The sequence below is a fragment of the Nelumbo nucifera genome, chromosome 6 (genome assembly GCF_055504915.1).
Source record: "Nelumbo nucifera cultivar China Antique chromosome 6, China Antique-T2T, whole genome shotgun sequence".
NCBI lineage: Eukaryota > Viridiplantae > Streptophyta > Magnoliopsida > Proteales > Nelumbonaceae > Nelumbo > Nelumbo nucifera.
In genome coordinates, this window is record NC_142654.1 from 60,802,179 (window position 1) to 60,825,023 (window position 22,845).

Sequence of the window (22,845 nt, forward strand, 5' to 3'; positions counted from 1 at the left end):
AAAGCCGACAAGGATGTATAATAATAGATCTGACTTTAGAACTGGCTCTGAAACATTGGAGAGATTGTCTGTATTGATTTAGCACATTAGATGTAGGCTCATATTGACAATGATCCTTTCTTGAGGCTCTGCAATTGCCTCCTTAGTTTCTGAATTCGATGAGTTGAGTAACTTTGAACCAAGGTTCCCTAGATTTCAGCTGTAGTAGACAGACCCACTACCTGGGCGGGGCCACCACTTCTTCAATAAGTGAAGAGGTCAGCCAATTTAGTACCAATTAGGTCAAGGTCTATCCACTTATCATATTTTGGATTATGAATGTTTCCTGATAGATCTCTCGTTGAACTCTATCAGACATAACAAAAAATGGGCAGACTAGGCACGACACAATAGGTAGCTAGTAGACTGTACTTAACTTGATGGGGAGATTAGGGCCGTCAACGGGTCAAGTCAAGGTCGGAATCAGCTAGAACCAGAACCGGCTCAACATGAAATGTGAGGACCCGGACCCAGACGACCCGATAGGGTCTGTAATTTTTGGACTCGGAACTGAATCAATCGGTTTCCGGGACAATCAGGTCTGACCTGATTGACCAGATTATAATAAATAAAAAACAAATATTTATGTTTAATATATGTAAAAATGTGGATTTCAGCCTTGGAATTCATGTTCCACCACAACTAAAAAATGTTTGGCAAGAGTACAAATTATCATTGCAAAACTAAACCAATTTTACATTTTTATGAATCAAACACATTATTTGCATTGAACATTTTTGTATATACACTCTTCCCAAACGGAGCCTTATTCCTATGCAGCACTCCACAAATCCCTATGCAATAACTTAGCAAAAGTTTTCTCATAAATCCCGTGATGGGTCCAAATGGTTTAAGAAGCAGGAACTTACTGGTTCACCGGATCACCGGTTCAGTTCAACAGTCCAGTGTCCAGTGAGGTGTCTGACAAAACCTGAAGAAAGGGTTTACAACCTAGTGGGAACTGTACATATAATGAAATTTCAAAATCTTCTGTTTTATAGAACCTGCAACAGAAATTATGAAGGAAGACTGCAATATCTAGGACTTGGGCCTAACGCCTGCAAGATACGGAAATGGATCCAGGGCCTCAATAACTGGGCCGCATGCGCATGGTAAATTCTCAGAGGATGATTATCCATAAATGGTTGAATTGGCTCCCTCCTAAAAAAATAACAGGCCCAAGAGGAAGACATTTGTTTTAAAATATGAGTAGAGCAAAAAACTTGAACAGAGCCCGTTTGGGAGGGCTTTGGCTTTGGAGCCAAGCTGAATATCTAGTTATTCAAGTTCGGCTTGGCAAAACACTATGAGGCTCAAGCTTGAGCTCGAGCGAGATTTGAGTTCAAATTTGGCTCAAGTTAAAAGCTCCTAGGTTCAATCTCGGCTCGACTCGACAACTGTGAGCCAAACATTTTATAAAAATAAAAAAGTATACATATAAAAAAATAAAAAATAAAAATACATATAAAAATACATACATATAGATAGATAGATAGATAGATAGATAGATAGAAAGCTCGATTAGGCTTGTGAGCCTCACAAGCCGAGCTTTATTGGGCTCAAGCTTGGCCCGTTTAGAAAACGAGCTTATATATTAGCTCGATCTCAGCTTGAAAATCGGTTTAGACTGAACTGAATCAAACTTTTCACGAGCTGAGTTCAAATAACTCGTGAAAAGCTCGGATCGTGGCCACCCCTAGCTTTGATGGAGTTGTATTGATTGAACTGTGTTAGAAAAGTTAGAGAAACTACTAAAACTAATTTCACAGGAAATCAATTTATTAGCATGATTAAAGCATATTCTAACTTTCCAGGTTTTTTTATCAAACGTAGCTTTTAAATTTTGTTGGCGCCCACCCTGAAACGCCAGAAGCCACTGTGTGAAAGCCCTCCCTAAACAGGCAATAAATGGGGGACTTTTAACTTGTGTTTCACCTAGGAGTGTCAATTGGACTAGATTTGGTCCAATCTGATCCAGTCCAATATGAGTCCATTGCAAATGGACCAGGTCCAATCCAATCCAATGAATTTTTTGAATCATTTTGGACCGGTCAAATTCAATGTCTGGACCGCCCAATCTGTTAAAGTTGATTTTAATTTAGATTTATTCCATGCAAAACTGGTCCATTGACACATGTATTCTTTCTCTTCTATCAATATATTGGATATTGATTCAATCTGACCAAATCCAATATAAATCCATTCCGGATGGATCAGGTAAAATCCAATCCGATAAATAATATGGGACCATTTAGTCTTAGATTTGTCCAATTCAATATGTTTTATTAGTCCATCCAATCCATCTAAATTAATTTTGATTTGGACAGGATCCAACCATTTAATGGCTCCCCTCTAGGAGATGGTTCAGATGTTCTACTCCAGATTACTTGCACAGTTTGATAGTAATAATTTTTTTACCACCCACCATCCAAGTATCCAACTGATAGAATTAGTTATGAGGACCCGGACTCATTGATGAATTAATGCAGTCCCAACCAAGATATCACCAAACCACAAACAGAGAGAATACGATACCAAATCAAGTCAATAACCATTGAAACATAAAGCAAATGAAATTAACTTTGTCAACCAATTTGAACTCTATAATAAATAAGGTTACAGAAGTTCCCGAGAGGTGAAATAGGACCTAGAACGGGAAGCGTCCTCTTGTGTGTTTAAACTACAAGCTTGAAGAGCAAAATAAGACGACAAAAGAAGATCCTTGTTGAGCCAAGCGTAACACAGGAATGGCTTTTGCTGTAAACAGATCACTTTTTCTTAAACCACAAGCTTAAAAAATGGACAATTTAGGAGATCATGTTAATACAGGCTAAACCCAAAGAACTGGCTAATGAGAATGGCAAATCCAAGACCAATTGCAATTAGGGAAGAACCCCAGGTTAGTTTCTCAGTTATTCTTGGGACTCTTTCTTTCAACGCCTGACTACAAGAACCAATAAGCACAGTATAACTCCCCATGGCAATTACGGTTCCAAGCAAGAACATAGATAGAAAGGCAGCACCAGCTAACCGTGAAGGCAGAGCTAGCGCAGGAAGAACCATCAAAAGGGCATCTGGTTGAAGCCCATGGACAATTCCAGTGGCAAAAGTTGCAAAGCCAATTTTCTTTTTCCCTACTGTTGGTGTTTCAAGGGCTTCAAGGGCACTCACATCACACTCCCCATTCTCAAGGGCGACGCATGGTGTAGGGACCTCTGAAGCCTCCCTGATTCCCATAGCCCCTATAATGAGAAGAGTCAAGCCCACCACTCTAGTACCCCATGTGCGTAGGACCTCAATGTGGAGACGGTTCTTGAGAAGCAGAAACAGTAAACCAAAGATCATCTGACCTGCATCATGGCCACAACCCCAGAGAGCCCCAACTGCAGCACTCTCCAGCCGTGAACGCCCAATTGAGAGTGGAGCCAAGGCAGCAAGATGATCAGGCCCCGATAATGTATGTAAACAGCCAGCAAAGAAACCAGTCCAAGCACTACTTAGTAACTCAGTCCGAACCAGTCTTCCCCCCACCACAGCACCAGCAGCAGACCCCCCTGTTGCAGTTTGTATGGTAGCATAGGCAGGAAGAGCAAGAATTGGGTGGACCAAGAAAACTATTAAAGCAGACAACAGTATAATCGTCATAGCAGGAACTACCTGAAACAATAGAATATGGAAATTATGTGAGTACTGCCAGGAATAAATGGGATACTTCATGATTCATCTGTTGGTATAATTGAACTCAACAGAAGTCAGAGGCAGGTTGTGCTGATTAAAGCCAAAAACAACAAAGATAAAGGTTACTTGCCAGTAGCTGCAAATGCCCATGTACATCTTTCTTTGTGTATGCACATGTATTCGACAACATAATTATCTCATGACTATCAAAAAACAAAATGATCTCATGGCTGTGATGTTTTGACAAAAGCACAAGATAGACTTTGTAGCTTCAGCATATATACAGAACCCCTTGGTATAAGAGCCAATAAATTAAATTATGGTACAATGTATCTACACGGGGACGATTGCCTCATTACTCAACAAAAATATGGTTATGTAGACATGCAACTATTAACTTTTATCTGCAGCTCTATTTAGTTTATTTCCGTAAGTAAGATCTGTCAAACTATCAAATAGTTTTGTTAAGGTTACATGTATTGATGTTTTTCCAAGTAATTCATCTAAAGAAGATCTACCAGCAGACCACCTATTTCAAGTTAAAAAACATGAAGAAAGGAATAGAAATAACCATTGCATAAGCTCCTTTATTTGAACTTGCTTCCATTTGTCCTCTTCTGCTTTATTTGGGAAAGAAATAATCAAAGCTTCCAAGGAAAAAGTTCATCCACTGATGTTCTTGAAAAAATTAAGGCCCCGTTCGCTTTTTGGTAAGTTACTTACCTGGGTAAATGCAGTTACCTGGGTAAGTTTTTCCTGGGAAACACTTACCCGGGTAAGTGCACTTACCCATGTTCTTTTATTTCTCATGTAAATAAGGCAATGACCATTTTAGCCATAAAAATCCATTATTAAAAAAGGCATTTTTGTCCCATTCAAGTGTTGGCAACTTTCCCCATAAGTGGGAAAGTTAATTTACCCACCTAGGAGATGGGTATCACTTACCCGGGTAAGTGGAAAGAAAAGGGCAGTGGAAAGAAAAGAAGAATAATATGAAGTACCATAAGTTCCCTGTCCTGAAGAGCCCAATGCCATCAATGTTAACATAGCATCAGTTACAATGCATTGCCTCACACTAGATACTACATCACTAAAAAGTTTCAAGTAAATTACAAAACCTTAGTTTTTTCATCAGCAACCACAAAAAAGATTTTCATGAATGATTAAAAAAATTAGATACAACAAGAACTTGTGAGCAATTAGCATGCCCGATACAAGGCAAGCCACCCAACCCTTATTACAACTGTGCCCAATACAAATGTTGTCTTTGAACTTCTTGCTTAGCTAAACTATCTGCTAAACTATTGGCAGATATTGTAAACCAATGAACTTGCAAGTTCATGTCTTTTGACTGCCACTTTTTTTTTATCAATAACACTTTCATTAAATCATCAATAGAAGATTAAGAGGAAGACAAACACACTTATCTTCCAAGAGCAACAGAGAACCTCAAGAAAAGGAAAAAAAGAAAAAAACACTAAAGTTACAGCTTAGCCCAAAACAGTGAATCCCTTTCTACCCCTTGTTTAGCTAAACCGTCAGCTAGGGAATTTGCCGATCTTTTAACCCAACATGTCTTAACTTCCATCTCTCGCACCAGCCACTTGAATTTCCTCCTTTCATTATTGTACTTCCATAAACCATTGTGCTCTTTAATCAGCCACCCTATCACCACCTCTGAATCCCCTTCAATTAAGAGTTTCTTGATGTTCAATTCCTTTGCTTTCCGGACTCCTTCCATAACTACAAAGATTTCAGCTCTAAGGGAGTCACCCACTCCAATTGGGCCTGAGAACATGGCAGAAATGACCCCATTTTCATCCCTAAAAACACTCCCAATCCCCGATTGTCCCGGATTTCCCCTACTACACCCATCAAAGTTTAATTTCAAGAATCCACTAGGTGGAGGGGTCCACGCCACATTCATTACTGACTTGGTCTGTGTGCAATTAGCAATTTCACCCCACTTCCTCAACATATCATCCACAGTGTAATCTGTGAATAGTTCCAAAGATTTCAGCCACTGTACGGCCCTAATATGTATGATAACCTTCAGATCTGCTGCTCCTCTCTCAGCTTCTGAGAATATCCTGGAGTTTCTTTCTTCCCAAAGTGTCCAACATACTGCAGCCCTTAGTCCTCTCCACATTGTCCTTCCCCTTTTATCTGCCATCTAAAAAAAGAAGGTGAAAAAAGGCCCTGCTAGTCTGATGAGGGATTCCAGCTACATCCAAATAGGGAGAAAACCCAATCCCACATTGACCTCGCAAAATGGCAAGACACCAGTAGGTGAAAACCAGTTTCCCCATCCGCTTTACACAAAACACACCATTGAGGTGACAAGCAAGTATTGGGTCTCTTCTTTGGGAGTAGATCACCAGTGTTGATTCTTTCCAGATAGGCTTCCCAACAAAAACTACCAACCCTAGGAGGTATTGCTCTGCACCAAACCTCACCAACAGGGAAAGGGGGGAAGGTAGGATTGGTGGACTGACTTAAGACTTTGAAGAACGAAACACAAGAAAAGATGTCATTGGGGTTAGGTGTCCAAATTCTAGAATCCGCCCTAGTGGGGTCTAAGACAGCGTTATCAAGAAGTGCAATAAGTCTCGAGATACTGTCGAAATCTAAGTCCCTCAAATCCCTTCTTAGACCCAAGTTCCACCCAATCCCAGAAGTGGAAGAGGACGGTGTGGTGAAAGACGAGATTGACTCATTTTTCAAATCAAAAAGAGCATACAAAGAAGGAAACTGATTCTTTAAAGGGACACTCCCCACCCAGGTTTGTTCCCAAAACTTTATGGAGTTACCGGAATTCAAATCATACCTGATATTAGGGGAGAAAACTGGTAGCAGGTCATGAATGGCTTTACAAGGAGAATTGCTTATGGTCCTAGCTTTGATTCCAGCGTTCCATCCATTGTGCTCCAGCCCATGTATACTTGCCACTATTCTAGCCCATAGCTTCTCCTACTCCAAAGGGAACCTCCACAACCACTTTCCCAACATAGTCATATTCCTTCTCCTAATATTCTCAAGCCCCAAACCACCACAAGTCTTACTCCTACATACTATCTCCTAGCTAACTCTATGATCCCTCTTCTCCTCTCCCGGCTCCCACAGGAAATCTCTCATTAGCTTATCCAATCTGTTAGCAACCTTCACTGGGATTTTAAACACCGACAGGAAAAAGATGGGTAAGTTAGCAAGTGTGGCCTTAATTAGTGCAATTCTTCCACCAAGAGAGAGGTAGTTCTTTTTCCAGGATACCAGTTTTTTTCCAAACCTTTCCACCACTGGGTTCCAAAAGCTCTCTCTCATGGGATTATCACCTAATGGCAACCCTAAGTAGTTTAGAGGCCACCCCGAGATTTCACACCCCTGCACTTCAGCACTCTCCCTGATCTCTCCCTCCTCCAAATTCACCCCCACTACACAGCTTTTCCCAAGGTTAACCTTCAAGTTCGACATTTCCTCAAACAGTTGTATCACCGACTTCAAGTTCCTAATAAAACTCATGTTCCGCCTTCACAAAACAGAATCGTGTCATTAGAAAACTGTAAGTGAGTGAGGGGGGTTTCCACCCTCCCAACTCTCCAGCCTCTAATGAGCCCCCCAGAATCTGCCCTGTGAATCAATTTCCCCAAAACCTCCGCAATTAGAATGAACAAGAAAGGAGAAAGGGAGTCTCCTTGTCTTATACCCCTACTGGCTGGAAAGAAATCTACCACTATCCCATTCACTAGCACTGAGTAATAATTCCGGACACAACTCATGATCCACTTACACCATCTAGCCCCAAACCCAAATTTAGTCAAAACTTTCCTCAAGAAATCCCAGTCCACCAAGTCATAAGCCTTTTCCAAGCCCAACTTAAAAACCACTCCCTTCTTCTTATCCCTCTTAAAGTTCTCCACACTCTCATTAGCAATTAAGATCTGATCAGTGATTTGTCTTCCACTCACAAAAGCTCCTGAGTGGTGTGCAATGATATCTGGCAGTACCTTCTTTAGCCTCAAAGACAACACTTTTGCAATGATCTTATATAGGCTATTAACCAAGCTAATTGGCCTAAAGTCCTTCGGGTGGGATGCATCTTTCTTTTTTGGAATTAAGGCTATAAATGTTGAGTTCACCCCCAGATTGACAATTCCTCTCCTGAAGAACTCCTCAAACACCCGCAAAAGATCATCTTTCAAGATATCCCAACAGTCCTGATAAAAAGCCATTGTGAACCCATCCGGCCCTGGAGCTTTTGTTCTATCCATAGAAAACACAGCCTCCTTGATCTCTTCTAAATTAAATCTTCTTTCCAACCTTCTCCTATTCTCCACCCCTACATCTGGCCAATCCAATCCTTCTACCCACACCTTTCTACTCACAGGCCTTCTTAGAATAGATTTGAAGTGCTCCACACAGGCCCCGGCAATCTCCTCCTGTTGTGCTAACTCAACTCCATCTACTACCAATTTGGAGATAAGGTTCTTCCTTCTCCTGCCATCTGCTAGAGAGTGGAAATACCTAGTGTTTCTGTCTCCCTCTTGCAACCATTTACACAAAGATTTTTGCCTCCAGCTAATTTCCTCCTTGTGCAGGCAGTCCTCTAACTGTCTTCTCAAATCTCTCCTGAGATCATTGTCTTCCTCTACAAATTCTCCCCTTTCTTCTTTAGAGTCGAGGCTTTCAATCTTATCCATCAGATCTCCCTTTCTTTCTTCTATCCTCCCAAACTCCACCAAATTCCACTCCTTGATTTTTGCTTTCAAGAATTGTAGTTTCTTATGGAATCTCATCCCCTCCCATTCCACCAGTGGGTTACACTCATACCACCACTCCCTCACTTTGTTAGTAAACCCTAGATGAAGTAACCACATATTTTCAAATCTAAAGGGGGTAGGACCTCCACACCTTCTTTCCTCCTTACATAGCACTATGGGCCAGTGATCCGAGGTCACCCTTGGGAGAGCTCTAGAAGCCAAGGTTCCTCAATGTTCTTCCCAATCCAAAGAGAACATAAATCTATCCAATTTAGAGCAAATGGGTCTAGATTGGAGATTTGACCATGTAAATGTCTTATGTCCTAGGGGAATCTCTTTAAGCTCGAAGGCATCCACAAAACTGTTAAACTTCCTCATGCTTTTTGTCACCCTCTGATTAACCTTATTGGATTCCTCCGAGAATCTGATCACATTAAAATCCCCACCCATGCACCAAGGCCCATCCCACAAACCTCTAACATCAGCCAATTCCTCCCACAACTCCTTTCTCTCTCTGTAGTCATTCGGTCCGTAAACATTTGTGAGCACCCACATATACTCATCCTCTTGCTGCTTAAACTTCATGGAAACCGAGTACTTTCCGATCAGCTCCTCCACACTTTCAACCACATCCCTCTTCCACATTGTTACAATCCCCCGAAAGCACCCCAAGAGGGAGCAACCGCCCAGCTAATCCCCCTGGCTTTCCATACACTCCTCACCCATTTGTTATTAAACTCCATTCTTTTAGACTCTTGCAACAGCACAATGTCTAGGTCATACCGTCTTATTACCTCTTTTATTGCCGCTCTCTTCCTTGCACTCCCAATTCCCCTCACATTCCATCTAAGAATCTTCATTCTGCTTCTTTTTAGACCCCCTGCCACCTACCCACTACTTTCCCCCCTTTCCTCCTATCTCCTTTTACCCTGAGCTTCTTGTCTCCTACATCTCTCTTCAATTTCTCTACTTCACTCAATCTCCTCTTCTTTGTTCTGATCTCCTTCTTCCTCTTCTGTAAGCTTTCTTTCAACACATTCAAATTTTCCAACCTACAACCCAACTTCCTTACAAATTCTGCTATCATGTCTTCTCTCACTGAGTCCTCCACCCCTACCCTTCCTACCGGATCCCCTCCATCTCTGTCCACCTTGTGCAGGCAGTCCTCTAACTGTCTTCTCAAATCTCTCCTGAGATCATTGTCTTCCTCTACAAATTCTCCCCTTTCTTCTTTAGAGTCGAGGCTTTCAATCTTATCCATCAGATCTCCCTTTCTTTCTTCTATCCTCCCAAACTCCACCAAATTCCACTCCTTGATTTTTGCTTTCAAGAATTGTAGTTTCTTATGGAATCTCATCCCCTCCCATTCCACCAGTGGGTTACACTCATACCACCACTCCCTCACTTTGTTAGTAAACCCTAGATGAAGTAACCACATATTTTCAAATCTAAAGGGGGTAGGACCTCCACACCTTCTTTCCTCCTTACATAGCACTATGGGCCAGTGATCCGAGGTCACCCTTGGGAGAGCTCTAGAAGCCAAGGTTCCTCAATGTTCTTCCCAATCCAAAGAGAACATAAATCTATCCAATTTAGAGCAAATGGGTCTAGATTGGAGATTTGACCATGTAAATGTCTTATGTCCTAGGGGAATCTCTTTAAGCTCGAAGGCATCCACAAAACTGTTAAACTTCCTCATGCTTTTTGTCACCCTCTGATTAACCTTATTGGATTCCTCCGAGAATCTGATCACATTAAAATCCCCACCCATGCACCAAGGCCCATCCCACAAACCTCTAACATCAGCCAATTCCTCCCACAACTCCTTTCTCTCTCTGTAGTCATTCGGTCCGTAAACATTTGTGAGCACCCACATATACTCATCCTCTTGCTGCTTAAACTTCATGGAAACCGAGTACTTTCCGATCAGCTCCTCCACACTTTCAACCACATCCCTCTTCCACATTGTTACAATCCCCCGAAAGCACCCCAAGAGGGAGCAACCGCCCAGCTAATCCCCCTGGCTTTCCATACACTCCTCACCCATTTGTTATTAAACTCCATTCTTTTAGACTCTTGCAACAGCACAATGTCTAGGTCATACCGTCTTATTACCTCTTTTATTGCCGCTCTCTTCCTTGCACTCCCAATTCCCCTCACATTCCATCTAAGAATCTTCATTCTGCTTCTTTTTAGACCCCCTGCCACCTACCCACTACTTTCCCCCCTTTCCTCCTATCTCCTTTTACCCTGAGCTTCTTGTCTCCTACATCTCTCTTCAATTTCTCTACTTCACTCAATCTCCTCTTCTTTGTTCTGATCTCCTTCTTCCTCTTCTGTAAGCTTTCTTTCAACACATTCAAATTTTCCAACCTACAACCCAACTTCCTTACAAATTCTGCTATCATGTCTTCTCTCACTGAGTCCTCCACCCCTACCCTTCCTACCGGATCCCCTCCATCTCTGTCCACCTGCCCTTTCTTCCTCTCCTCTGGTCCCACCTCTGTTCTTTCCTCTCCATCCATCCTCCCTCTCCTGTTACCTCCCTCCTTCCTTGTTCTCTCCCCATAATCCTCTCCATTTCTACTCTCATTCCCTTCCCTCGTCTCCACTAACCCCTTCCCTCTTCCTTCCTCCCTTTCCCTCCTCCAGATCAACTTTCCTTCCACTTACTTGAACACACTTTCAATGATTTCCCACACTTTTTCACTCCTATACCTTCCTTCCTGCACCTTCCACTTTCCTTCCTTCCCCTCTCCCCCTCCTCGGAGAGCCCGCCTACTAGCTCGGCTGCATATTCATGGGCTACAAGACATGGAACAGAGACGGTTCTGGAACCACAGACACAGGAGACACATTAGTAGCACAAACCGAAATCACTTGGTTACCTGGGACTAATGGACAAGCTAGAAAAGGACTGCTCCCGGCCTCCCTCTCTTGTTCTAGAGGTTGGTAAACATCTGTTTCCCTGAGTTGGTTGGGAGGTACTTTTGTCCTTTGGTCAGCCTAGTGATCTTTCCACTCTACCCCTGGTTCACCCCTAGATGGTGTGTTCCTGCTCTGCTTCTGGTTCTCCCGGTTTGCCCCTTCTGATAATCCTTGCACACTCTAAAGTCTTGGGAATGAGTTAAACCGATTGCAGTCTTCACCCTGAAATAAGCTTGCAATATTCCACCCATCCATGTCACCTCCAGCACAACCACCTTCGTCGTTTACACTGCCCACGCTAGTGCCATCAATAGAAAAGTCCTCCGATTCTTCATCTCCTTCATTGCACTGCGCCTAGCCTTCATCCTTCTCTTCCCTCTCTTCAGTTCTTTCCCTTGCACATCTTGGATTCGGCCTCTCTGAGAAGCGTCGCCGGGGGCTAAGCTCCTCCATACTTCGTCAAGAAACCCACTGCAGAACCAACTTTTTCTCCAATTTCCGCCGCTACGCGCATTCCCCCCCCCCCTTTCTCGCGACTTGGGACGATGATAGACCATTAGCATCATCTACCTTAGTCCTAATCCCAGTCACGTGACTCTTTAAAGGCTCACACATCTTTTTAAAAGACTAGATCAGACCGGCTGGCCCATTGGCCTTTATTAACAGCAATAACATTCGACATGGGCTTCGGCTTTGGCCCATTCTTCATAAATCATGACTTCACGTGACTTTTAAAAGGGTCACGCACGTCCAACCCCAGGCTCGGTTTGGTTTTAACCAGCTTAGGTTCAATTCTTCCCTGGACCAATCCCTTTTCCTTGTTTAAAAAAACCAGATTGGCGCCAGTTACAACCTATGCATAGGACCTGCCACCCTCCAGACTGTTCACTGCTTCCACATGCATAAAACCCACTCCCTGAATGCTACCTTTTTGTTTCTCCAGCTTTTGTTTTTCCATTTTAGTGAAAGTGTTGTTCTTGTTTGAATCATCCAATCCTTTCTTGCCACGCAGTTCTTCTTCTTCAACCTTCTCATCTCCCTCCCTACGAGCTTCCTTCCAAAGCCCAGATTCAATGGATGAAGCCAGCCACATCGAGTAACATTGTCCTTCAACTAGCACCTCTATCTTTCGAGGAATCTACTCAGGTTTTACTCCATTCAATAAAATGGAAGCTGAAGAAAGGTCTCCCCAAAAAGCACCTCCTAGTGATCCTCCACACATCAAAGCAATGGCTTCAGCATTTTCTTGCTTCCACAAGTGAAAGGGAAGGCCTAAGAGACGCACCAGCACTCCATCTTCAACAAAGAAATCTTTGGAGTTTGATCCCGGACACCATCTTGACAAAGTGAAATTTTCAAGTTCAGCTTGGATATTTAGTGCCTCAACTTCTACTTTATTCTCAAGCAAGTCCACCAAAGCCTTGCCTTTCTCAAAAGGTGTTAAAATAAACGTACTCTTCAACTTCAAACTTGCTGTTAACAGATCTGCAACTTTCCTCCAGTCTAGAATGTGAGCTGAAGCTTTAACTATCAGTTTACTTTCCCAGTCTCCTCTCTGTATGTTTACTCCCATTCTGTATTTGCCTGCCCCAGCTGTCACTATAAGAGTCTTTTGCTTATTATTGCTCACCAAACTAGTAGAACTGCTTATCTTCCTTTTTACCGTTACTTCTCTTTTAGCACCCAAGCGTTGCAGCAGTTCACATATGACCCCATGAACTGCCTTCCAGCCCTGACTCTTCCTTCCCTCTGGGAAACAGACCATCTGCTTCCTACCCTTGCCAAAAAATTCTGTCAAAGAAATAAAAGAACCTTTAACATTTCTCTTACACTCTACAACAAACCTTCTTCCAGTTTCTGAGAGAAACTCTCTCCAACTATTTTGCTTGCCTTTGTTACTTGCACCTTCCACAAACTCCTTGAACCCTTCAATTACCCCCAAACCTTCTAACAGCACCATCCCTCTCTTTGCTTCCCTGATTTTCAAGCTCAGCTGACCATTTAATCTCAGTTCCTCAAATAGAAGCTCCTTAGTTTCAATCTTCAAATCTTTTTTCCAACGACCTACCTCCACAAACTCTCCCATCTCTCCCAATCCACCTGCAACAAGGGATCTTCTAGTCCAGTAGAGACTTATTTTCAAGCCATGTCTCTCATTTGACAGCCACTTAAAGCGCCTGAATTCATTCCTAAGCTGCCAAGCATCCTACAACTATTTTCGATTCACCTTTTATAATCAAATTACCAATTCCCAGTTCTTTGGCCTTCTCTACCCCGGAAATTGCTGCGATAAGTTCTGCTTTCACTGAGTCACTTTGCTCAATTGGACCTGAAAACAATGCATAAATAATGCCACCTTCATCCCTAATAACCCCTCCACTACCTGAGAGACCCAGGTTATCCACACTACTACCATCAAAGTTCAACTTCTTCCAACCAGCCACAGGAGATGATCAAACCTCTAAAGATTTTTATTTCCTAGAGGAAGAGCCAACAACTGCCCTCCAATTCTGGAAGAAGTCCTCCACTTCAAGGTCTGAAAATGTTTCAAGGTTTTCACCCAATGTGCAACTTTAAGAGTAATGAATTCAATCACCACCTTAAGCTTCTCTCCTCCCCAAAGATTCTTGTGTTTCTTTCCTCCCACACTGTCCAAATCACCACTGCCCTCGTACATCTCCACAAAATCCTGCCCCTTTTTACCCAAACTGGCAAGAGGGTTCCACCTGCAACCAAGAAGAGAAGAAAACCATTTCCAAATACAACAGACAATGGGACAGGAAATTAAGAGGTGGAAGGCAGTCTCACTACTCAATTTACACAAGATGCACCAATTAGGGGGCAAGGCCCAAATTAGCCTTTTTCCTTTGTAGCAAATCACAAAGTATTGATGCACCCATGGAACACTTCCCAACAAAATGCACTGACCTTTGGAGGAATAGGGAAGCACCAAATTTCTTTTACAGGGAAGGTGGGGGAGAGGACGTGGAAACAAGGGAACTAAAACAAGACTTACAAGAAAACTTCCCATCAAGGTTAAGGGACCACCACCGAGCATCTCTCCCATCATCAACAAGGACTACAGACTCGAAGACACACAACAAGTTAGGCATGGTATGATCTACATGGTATGGATGAACGTACCATCAACTATTGTTATGATCTACATGGTCCTCCCTCAACCTGGGCCATGCCGCAACCGGTGACTCAAGTTCCAGCTTTAGATAGGAGAATCATTCATCTGATCAGATGCCTCCTACATCCACAGATGGTCCCATGAAGAAGATGGTGAGTGTTCCCCGTGATGAATATGAGAGGTTTATCCAATCACAGCAGAACACGGCGACTTTCGCTCACTCAGGTATGGCTTGTCTGGCATCTACACCCAATCCCTGGATCATTGACTCTGGAGCCTCCGATCACATGACTGGAACTCCATGTGTGTTTTCCTCCTTATCTCATTGCTCAACATCACAATCTGTCACCCTGGCTAATGGTTCCACATCCTTAATTTGTGGTGTTGGTAATGTTGACCTAGATCCTGTATCCCTCTTATCAGTTTTGTATGTTCCTAAATTGCCTTTTAACCTTATGTCTGTTAGTAAGCTGACCAAATCACTTAACGGCTCCATTACCTTTTATCTTTCTATGTGTGCTTTTCAGGATCTCAAGACGGAGATGAAGATTGGTGGAGGGCATGAAGCAAGTGGACTGTATTATCTTGACAGTGGTGGTGGTAGAACTTCAATAGCTCTCCAGTCATCTCTTTCTCCTCTCCAGTGGCACTGCCGATTTGGTCATCCGTCGCTAAAAGTCTTGGAGTCCTTGGTTCCGTCCTTGAGTCAGCTTTCTATTTTGGATTGTGAGTCGTGTCAGTTTGGGAAACACCATCGTGTTCCCTTTAGTTCTAGGGTTGATAACCGTGTGTCGAGTCCTTTTTCTTTAGTTCATTCAGATGTTTGGGGTCCTTATAAAGTGATGTCATATAATGGATACAGATATTTTGTCATTTTTGTGGATGATTTTTCAAGGATGACGTGGCTCTATTTAATGAAAGAAAGAAGTGAATTGTTTACCATTTTTCAGAAATTTTATGCTGAGAATCGTAACCAATTTGGTACCCACATCAAAGTTTTCCATTCTAATAATGGCCGCGAATATTTATCCTCATCATTTCAGGAATACCTGGATCAACACGGCATTATACATCAGACCTCGTGTACCTACACCCCACAACAAAACGGGGTGGCTGAGAGAAAGAATCGCCATCTTCTTGAAACAGCAAGATCCCTCATGCATCACATGCATGTTCCCAAACCTTTTTGGAGTGATGCAGTGCTTACCTCTTGCTTTCTGATTAATCGGATGCCCACATTCATCCTTGATGGTCATTCTCCGTTTCAGGTCTTGTTTCCCACTTTGTCTCCGTTCTCTCTTACGCCGAGAGTTTTTGGGTGTGTCTGCTTCGTCCATAATCTGGGTCCCAGGAATGACAAGTTCGATGCCCGTTCTCTCAAGTGCATCTTCCTTGGCTATTCTCGGACCCAGAAAGGGTATAGGTGTTACCATCCTGGTTCTCGACGGTCTTTTGTGTGTGCTGATGTCAGCTTCTTTGAGTCTACTCCGTTCTTTTTGGGGTCCAGTGATGCTTCTTCCTCCTCATCACCTCCTCCTCTTCCACTTCCCGTTGTCGATCCTCCTTCCTTTGTTCCAGTCGTGACCAAATCCTTGCCTCCGGTGCCATCACCTGTTGAACGCCCACCTATCCGTCATGTGTATACACATCGCCCACGCGCACCAGCTACTACTCCTCCGGCTACATCTCCGTTGACGGATCCGGCACCAGACCCGCACTTAGCATCTGAGCTTGATCTATCCATTGCTTTGCGGAAAGGTAAACGTACTTGCACGCTTCATCCCATTTCTAATCTTACTCACCTTTCCGCTTCCCATCGCCAGTTTGTTACCCTGTTATCATCATTTGTTATCCCTAAAGATGTCCAGGAAGCCCTTGCCTCTCCAGGGTGGTGTCGTGCCATGGAAGAAGAACTCTCAGCCCTTCATCATAATCATACTTGGGACCTCACTGCTCTTCCTCTTGGGAAGCAAGCTGTTGGTTGTAAATGGGTTTATACGGTTAAGTATCTGCCTGATGGTAGTGTTGAATGCCTGAAAGCGCGATTAGTTGCAAAAGGGTACTCCCAAACCTATGGTATTGACTACACAGAGACTTTCTCACCGGTTGCTAAGATAGGGTCAGCTCGTGTTGTGATCTCTCTTGCAGCCATGTATGAGTGGCCACTATATCAGCTTGATATCAAGAATGCCTTTTTGCATGGTGACTTACTCGAGGAGGTCTACATGGAGCAACCTCCAGGGTTTGTTGCTCAGGGGGAGGATGGTTAGGTGTGCAGACTAAGGAAGGCTATATATGGGCTTAAACAGTCTCCTCGAGCATGGTTTGGTAGGTTCAGTGAGGTGGTAAAGAAGTTTGGTATGAAACAGTGCAAAGTTGACCATTCTGTATTTAGCCAAGACTCTCCGAGAGGAAAAATACTGTTGGTGGTGTATGTAGATGATATTGTTATTACTGGGAATGATAACATTGGTATTGACAAGCTGAAGACTTATCTGTAGGATCACTTTCAGACAAAGGATCTGGGTAAGCTGAAATACTTCTTGGGGGTAGAGGTAGCGAGATCCAAGTATGGTATTAACCTATGCCAGAGGAAGTATGTGCTTGATTTGCTGGAAGAAACAAGCTTGTTGGGTGTCAAACCAGCTAAAACACCCATGGACACAAATACCAAGCTAAGCAGTGATATGGGTGAAGTGTTTGAAGACCCTGGCAGATACCGACGACTTGTGGGCAAACTGAACTACCTAACCATTACCAGACCAAACATCTCATTTGCGGTTAGTGTGGTAAGCCAGTTCATGCAAAAACCTCTGATTCCTCATTGGAATGCAGTTCTGAGAATTGTGAAGTATCTAAAAGGGGCTCTAGGTCGCGGTCTGATATACAAGAGTGGGGGAAAACTTGAAATAGAAGGGTATTCTGATGCTGACTGGGCCGGTTATATGTCTGATAGGCGGTCTACTACAGGCTATTGCACGTTTCTAGGAGGTAACCTGGTGACATGGAAAAGTAAGAAACAGACGGTTGTGGCAAGAAGCAGTGCAGAAGCAGAATATAGGACTATGGCACACACCGATTGTGAATTAGTGTGGCTAAGGAACCTTCTACAGGAAGTAGGGTACAACATTAACACTCCAATGAAGCTCTATTGTGATAATCAGGTTGCAGTTCATATCTCCTCTAATCCAGTGTTTCATGAAAGAACCAAGCACATTGAGGTTGATTGTCACTTTGTGAGGGAGAAGGTGCTGAATGGAGAACTAGACACTACACATGTTAATACAGGAAATCAGTGGGCTGACTTATTTACAAAAGGCTTGAGTCGGGGAAGAGTGGACTACATATGTAACAAGCTGGGAGTATATGATATATACTCACCAGCTTGAGGGAGAGTGTTAGCGTAGGGGTATTTCTATCTTTATACCTAGATTAATGTTGTTGATCTGTAATGTTGTGTTGGAACAACTGTTCTTAACTTAAGTAAGGGCACATAGGTCTTTTCAGTTATGTTTTAATAATATAAATACTTCCTGGCCGACTGTGAGAAGTCAGGTTGACTCTTTCAGTTCAAACCAGAAGTCTCTCTTCTCTCTTTCTCTCTCTCTTTCACCTTTCTTCTTCTACATAACTGATCTCAGACAGGCAGAACTCTAAGGCAGACCCGAATTCTAACACATACCCTGTAACTCTTTTACCCTTTATTTTCTTTCAAATTTTCAAAAAAGAACCAAATATAAGAGAAATTCATATTTACCACTCTCCCTTCTTTATCAATTCCATGGTAACCTTAAAGGTAATCTTGCAAAACTTCCTCAATCTCTTCAGATTTAAATTCCTTCAATATGGCATCTATTTCATATTCTCTTCTCCAACTCCCAAATTTATATTGTTTTCCCAATGTTAAACACCCTTCAATAGGAATTTTTGACACAACTCAGGACTGCAGTCTACACTTTTGCACCCTGATATCCTCTATTAAAACAGAAGAAACTCTAATCAAATTTCCTTTTTCCTTGTTTTTTAAGAGAATGGGTCAACTTGCTGGAAGCGTTTATGGATTTTTTTTTTTTGATAGTTCAAAGGATAATATTAAACAGAAACAGAGTCATACAAATATTGTTCCAGCCGGATGGGTGAAACCACCAGACCTCTTGATATATAACAAACTTAGCCCGGTAGGCTAATTTGTGCACTACAATATTAACAGACCTAGGGATATAGTCAACAGTAACAGACTGAAAACAACAAAGCATGACCTGATCCAACAAACCGAAAGGAAACCAAGGAACAACTGAAAACTTCCCCGATAGGGCCTGAATAGCCAATTTAAAATCAGACTGAACAAACAAACATTTCCAACACTGGTTTCCAGCAAAATAATAAAGGCTTGTAGAATGGCTCCCAACTTGGCTTCCAAACTATGCTTAGAGCTTCCTTTAAGAGTTGAGAGAGTCTTCTCATGGGTGAATGAGTCCCCAACTTATTGCCTCCTTATTGTAACCCACATAATATCAACAAAGTTTCACCCAATTTCCTTCTTTTATATTTTTTCTTGGAGCAGGTTTCTTCTATTTCTTTCTTCTTATTTGAGCTACATTACTATAGGTGAAAAGAAAGATTCATTTTGCCAATCTCTTCTCTATTATTTCTGTAAATCGCATTATATGCTCAGTGAAGACTATGAACATATTTTTCTGCTTTTCTCTAATCGGTTAAGTAAGAGGATCACTTTGTGATGCAGAAAAGAAAGCAAGGAAAGAATCCATGGAGAATTAAATCAGTTTTCTAAGTACTACACCAGTTTCAGAATTTTGTGAGTTATAGGATATTGGTATGACTTAAGTTTTCTAAATTTATTTTCTAGTCATGGATGCCTTAGGAATAGCATTTTAAGTTTTCCAAAAACTAAGTTGGTCCTATTAGGATTGGTAGTCAGTTATTAGAGTTGCTTTAGGACTTAGAGGCCTTTTTGGAGCATCCCTGTGGGTTATCTATGGATTTGTCTAAGTTATAAAGCAATTAGAAGTTGTTTTGGGTCAGTTTCTTAGTCCAAACTGGAATGTGTAAAGGGGCATTCGAGTTCTTAAGTTGATTCTATAAATTTAATAATTGATATTGCAATTAAGAAGAGTTTATTTGAAAAGTTTGGTTCAGTGAATTCTAGTTATTGCCAGGAATTCTTCTCTTTTCCCCCTCTCTCACCTATTTCTTTTTATAAGCAACCTGTCTCTTTGTTGTTTACAATAACAGCAAGTGATCTCTCTATTTGTATGTTCTTGCTCATTCATTGGTGGACAGTAAGCTACCTACTTGCTTTTCTACCCTTATTCTTCATCTTAGTTAACCCAAAGCCCTTCTTTCACCCCACAAAGTCCACCACTATACCTGAGATTGTAGGATTCCTACCCGATCTTAAATCACTTTGACAGTTTAATTCTTTGGTATAAAACTAAGCTGGTTTTCCAATACAATGTCCCCACCTTACTATTTAGGGGGAATGAACTTCCTAATCTAGTTACCACCAAATTCCTATAAAATCAATCTAATGCAATACTTAAACCTTGTCATCAATCTCTTTTTGTGTTCCTGGTTAAGTGTATAAAGGGGTTCATGCGTGTCAAGATTTTCTCTTTTTTGCAAGCTGGACCTTTCTTCAGTTGAATCTTTTTGTATATTCCCAATGTAGAGGCTCTCATTGTACACTCTCAGGGGAGTGTATTTGGTCCTACTGAAATCTCGTTTATTTTTGGTGCAAGAAAAAGCTCGTAATCAAGCTAACACCTAAGCATACCTCGGTGCTTAGGTGCTATTGATAATGTAGTTGGCAACATCGAGGTAAAAGTTATTCTTAAATCATCCACAATAAGACAAGCCTTGCAGGATATACAAGGTTCACCACCATCAGTGAAGCTCCTTCAATACCGAAATTCATAGTAAAACTTAGTTGCATGGCGCAGCACAAAACAGGATCTACTTTTACTATCATATATGCTGGCATACTACAATTTCCATCGTTTGAATATCCCCTCAAGAAGCAAAATGGTCGAATTTTTAGGCGCCCATCTAAACATAAGGCCTTTCAAATGAAAACTGGATAAGAAGGTGGGCAAAAATCATTTAGAAAATTGAACCTTAAATGCAAATTGCCTATTTCTTGAAAAACGGCCCTGAAAGTACTAAATTTGTCTAGTCCAACAAGTCCATAACCTGAACTAAGTTCTAGGTAGATAAGCAGGGCTTTCAAAGCCATCTTATCAATACACCGATTATCATTTATCCGTAAACAATATCAAATCTCTCAGAACTTGACCCATGGTTGTTCTACAAGAAGAACCAAGTGAATAAACAGAACCCGAAGGCACAGGCAGAAAAACGTCAATTACAGCAAATCATATTCACAATTTTCCTTTTGGAACCTAAAAATTATACTCTAACATAAGAATCTCAAAACAATCGTAAACATACTCTAACATAAGAAAAGAAATACCTTTTGCTGCTCTGAAGTGCTTCCTGGGATCTGATTGAGAAAAGGGGACGTGGGCACTGACCCATCCGGCGAATCTACGGGCGAAGGTGGCGCCTGACTCGAACAGCGAGCATGAAATTTCGAATAAGATAATGACGAAGAAGAAGGTGGGCCATCCTGTTTGCAGATAAACGAACCGACCCGGCTGCACTCGGTACGGGATAACGAGGAAACCCCGAGTTTTCGAGCTTCAATTCGGGGGAGAACTTGATAGGGTTTTAGATAGATTTTCGAAGGAAGAGGAGAAGAGTAGATAAGCCTCTCCATGGCCCTTTCTCTCCTTCTGTGTTTGTTATTTGCAGTCCCTGAATTGATTTAGAGGTAAGGATTGGGATTTGGGACTTGGGATAAGTTAACAGTAGGACTCGTCCGTTTCACTGATATCGTGAGATCCTGGGTAAAATGGATTGGATAAATACGGAGTCTAGAAAGACTGCGCAGAGGTGGGAGGTCGTGTGCGCGCAGAGGGGGAGGGGGGAGGTGGGTTGGTTTCCAGTTCAACAGAAAAACAGAAAAGATGGGCTTGCAATTGAATCTGCCCAATACATTCTTGCACTCAACATACTTTGGTTGGTGATGTGATAGGGATTTAGAAAGTGGAGAATATAGCAGGGACCAGAGAGAAAGAGAGAGGGGTTTTTGGATTATTGTAGATTCCGAATAAAGAGTTAAATTGGGTCTCTTTTTGACTCTCCATTAAGTCTCAACCACATGATTTAAACCCCAATGTGTTCAATTTTGGTTCAATCAATCAAATGCAAATAAAGTGAGTGATTGATTATTTTATTTGATAATTGAAATTTTCATGGACTAAGTACTCTGTTTACTTTTCAGAGTGATTGTTTATCAATTAATTTGCAGTCTCCTTAAAAAGAAAAGAATAACCTTGTTCAACATAATCATTATTCATTAGTTGACAGCTTCTAATCCTCCTTCTTAATGGGAAGATAAAAGAAATATTATATAATAATAATAATATAAAAGTTGCCTTGGGAGTGGTTGGGCTTTAGATGACTTTTATGATGTGATGGGAATGGAACGTGACAGGATCTGCTCCTCACAAATGGGCGCCTCACAAATATATCTCCGGTAAATAATAATCAATAAGTATAGGAGGGAGATGTTTTCAATGCATAATAGATGTGCATGTGAGGCGCCAGGCGTGAAGAGCATATCCGGTCTCGGTTTCTGCCCAGATAGAATGGGGCCAATTCTGGTATATAATTGCCACATGGGATGTTTTTTAAGGCGAGAGGAGGTTAGGTTTTCTAATTTCTCCCATGGAAATTAAACTTATTCTTTTTTTTTTTCTTGTTTTCAATTGACACCCGATGTCATTATAAGTTAAGTGCTAGAGAGAGTTGGGGGAAGATAAATTAAAATGCATATCTAAGAGTTGGACGCCCTTTCAAACTTGTTATCATCACTCAATGCCATCAGTTTTTATTTCATTTCATTTTCAAATCTATCTTTTCGGTACTGCCAACAAAAGCCCTATCTTTACCTTTATTTATTCACAAGATTCCTTAAGTTAATATACCATTCTCTCACTCTTATAAAAAAGGGAAAATTCCAATAGGTATTGTAATTTAGGTTGAGTGCCAATTTAGTATTCATACTTTAAATCGCGACAATTTAGTACTCAAATTTTCAATTTGTGACAATTTGGTACTCAGCGTTAGACTTTCGTCAGTTATAAGATAAAAAGTCTTAAATACCCCCTAGTGCTATTTCAACCGATTAAAATTACTAAAATAACCCATCAAGCAATGCAAGTA

The 22,845-nt window shown here is 41.7% G+C and overlaps 1 protein-coding gene across 1 annotated transcript; it reads right to left on the reverse strand.

The window, feature by feature from the left end:
* Nucleotides 1-2,610: 2,610 nt before the first annotated feature.
* On the reverse strand, nucleotides 2,611-21,677 carry LOC104604265 (high-affinity nickel-transport family protein). The gene is made up of 2 exons (XM_010268539.3): nucleotides 21,029-21,677; nucleotides 2,611-3,696 (listed from the first exon to the last, which is right to left on the reverse strand). Exons 1-2 carry the CDS (start codon nucleotides 21,332-21,334, stop codon nucleotides 2,860-2,862), a joined length of 1,143 nt encoding a protein of 380 aa, XP_010266841.1. The 5' UTR covers nucleotides 21,335-21,677; the 3' UTR covers nucleotides 2,611-2,859.
* Between the last annotated feature and the right edge of the window lie 1,168 nt (nucleotides 21,678-22,845).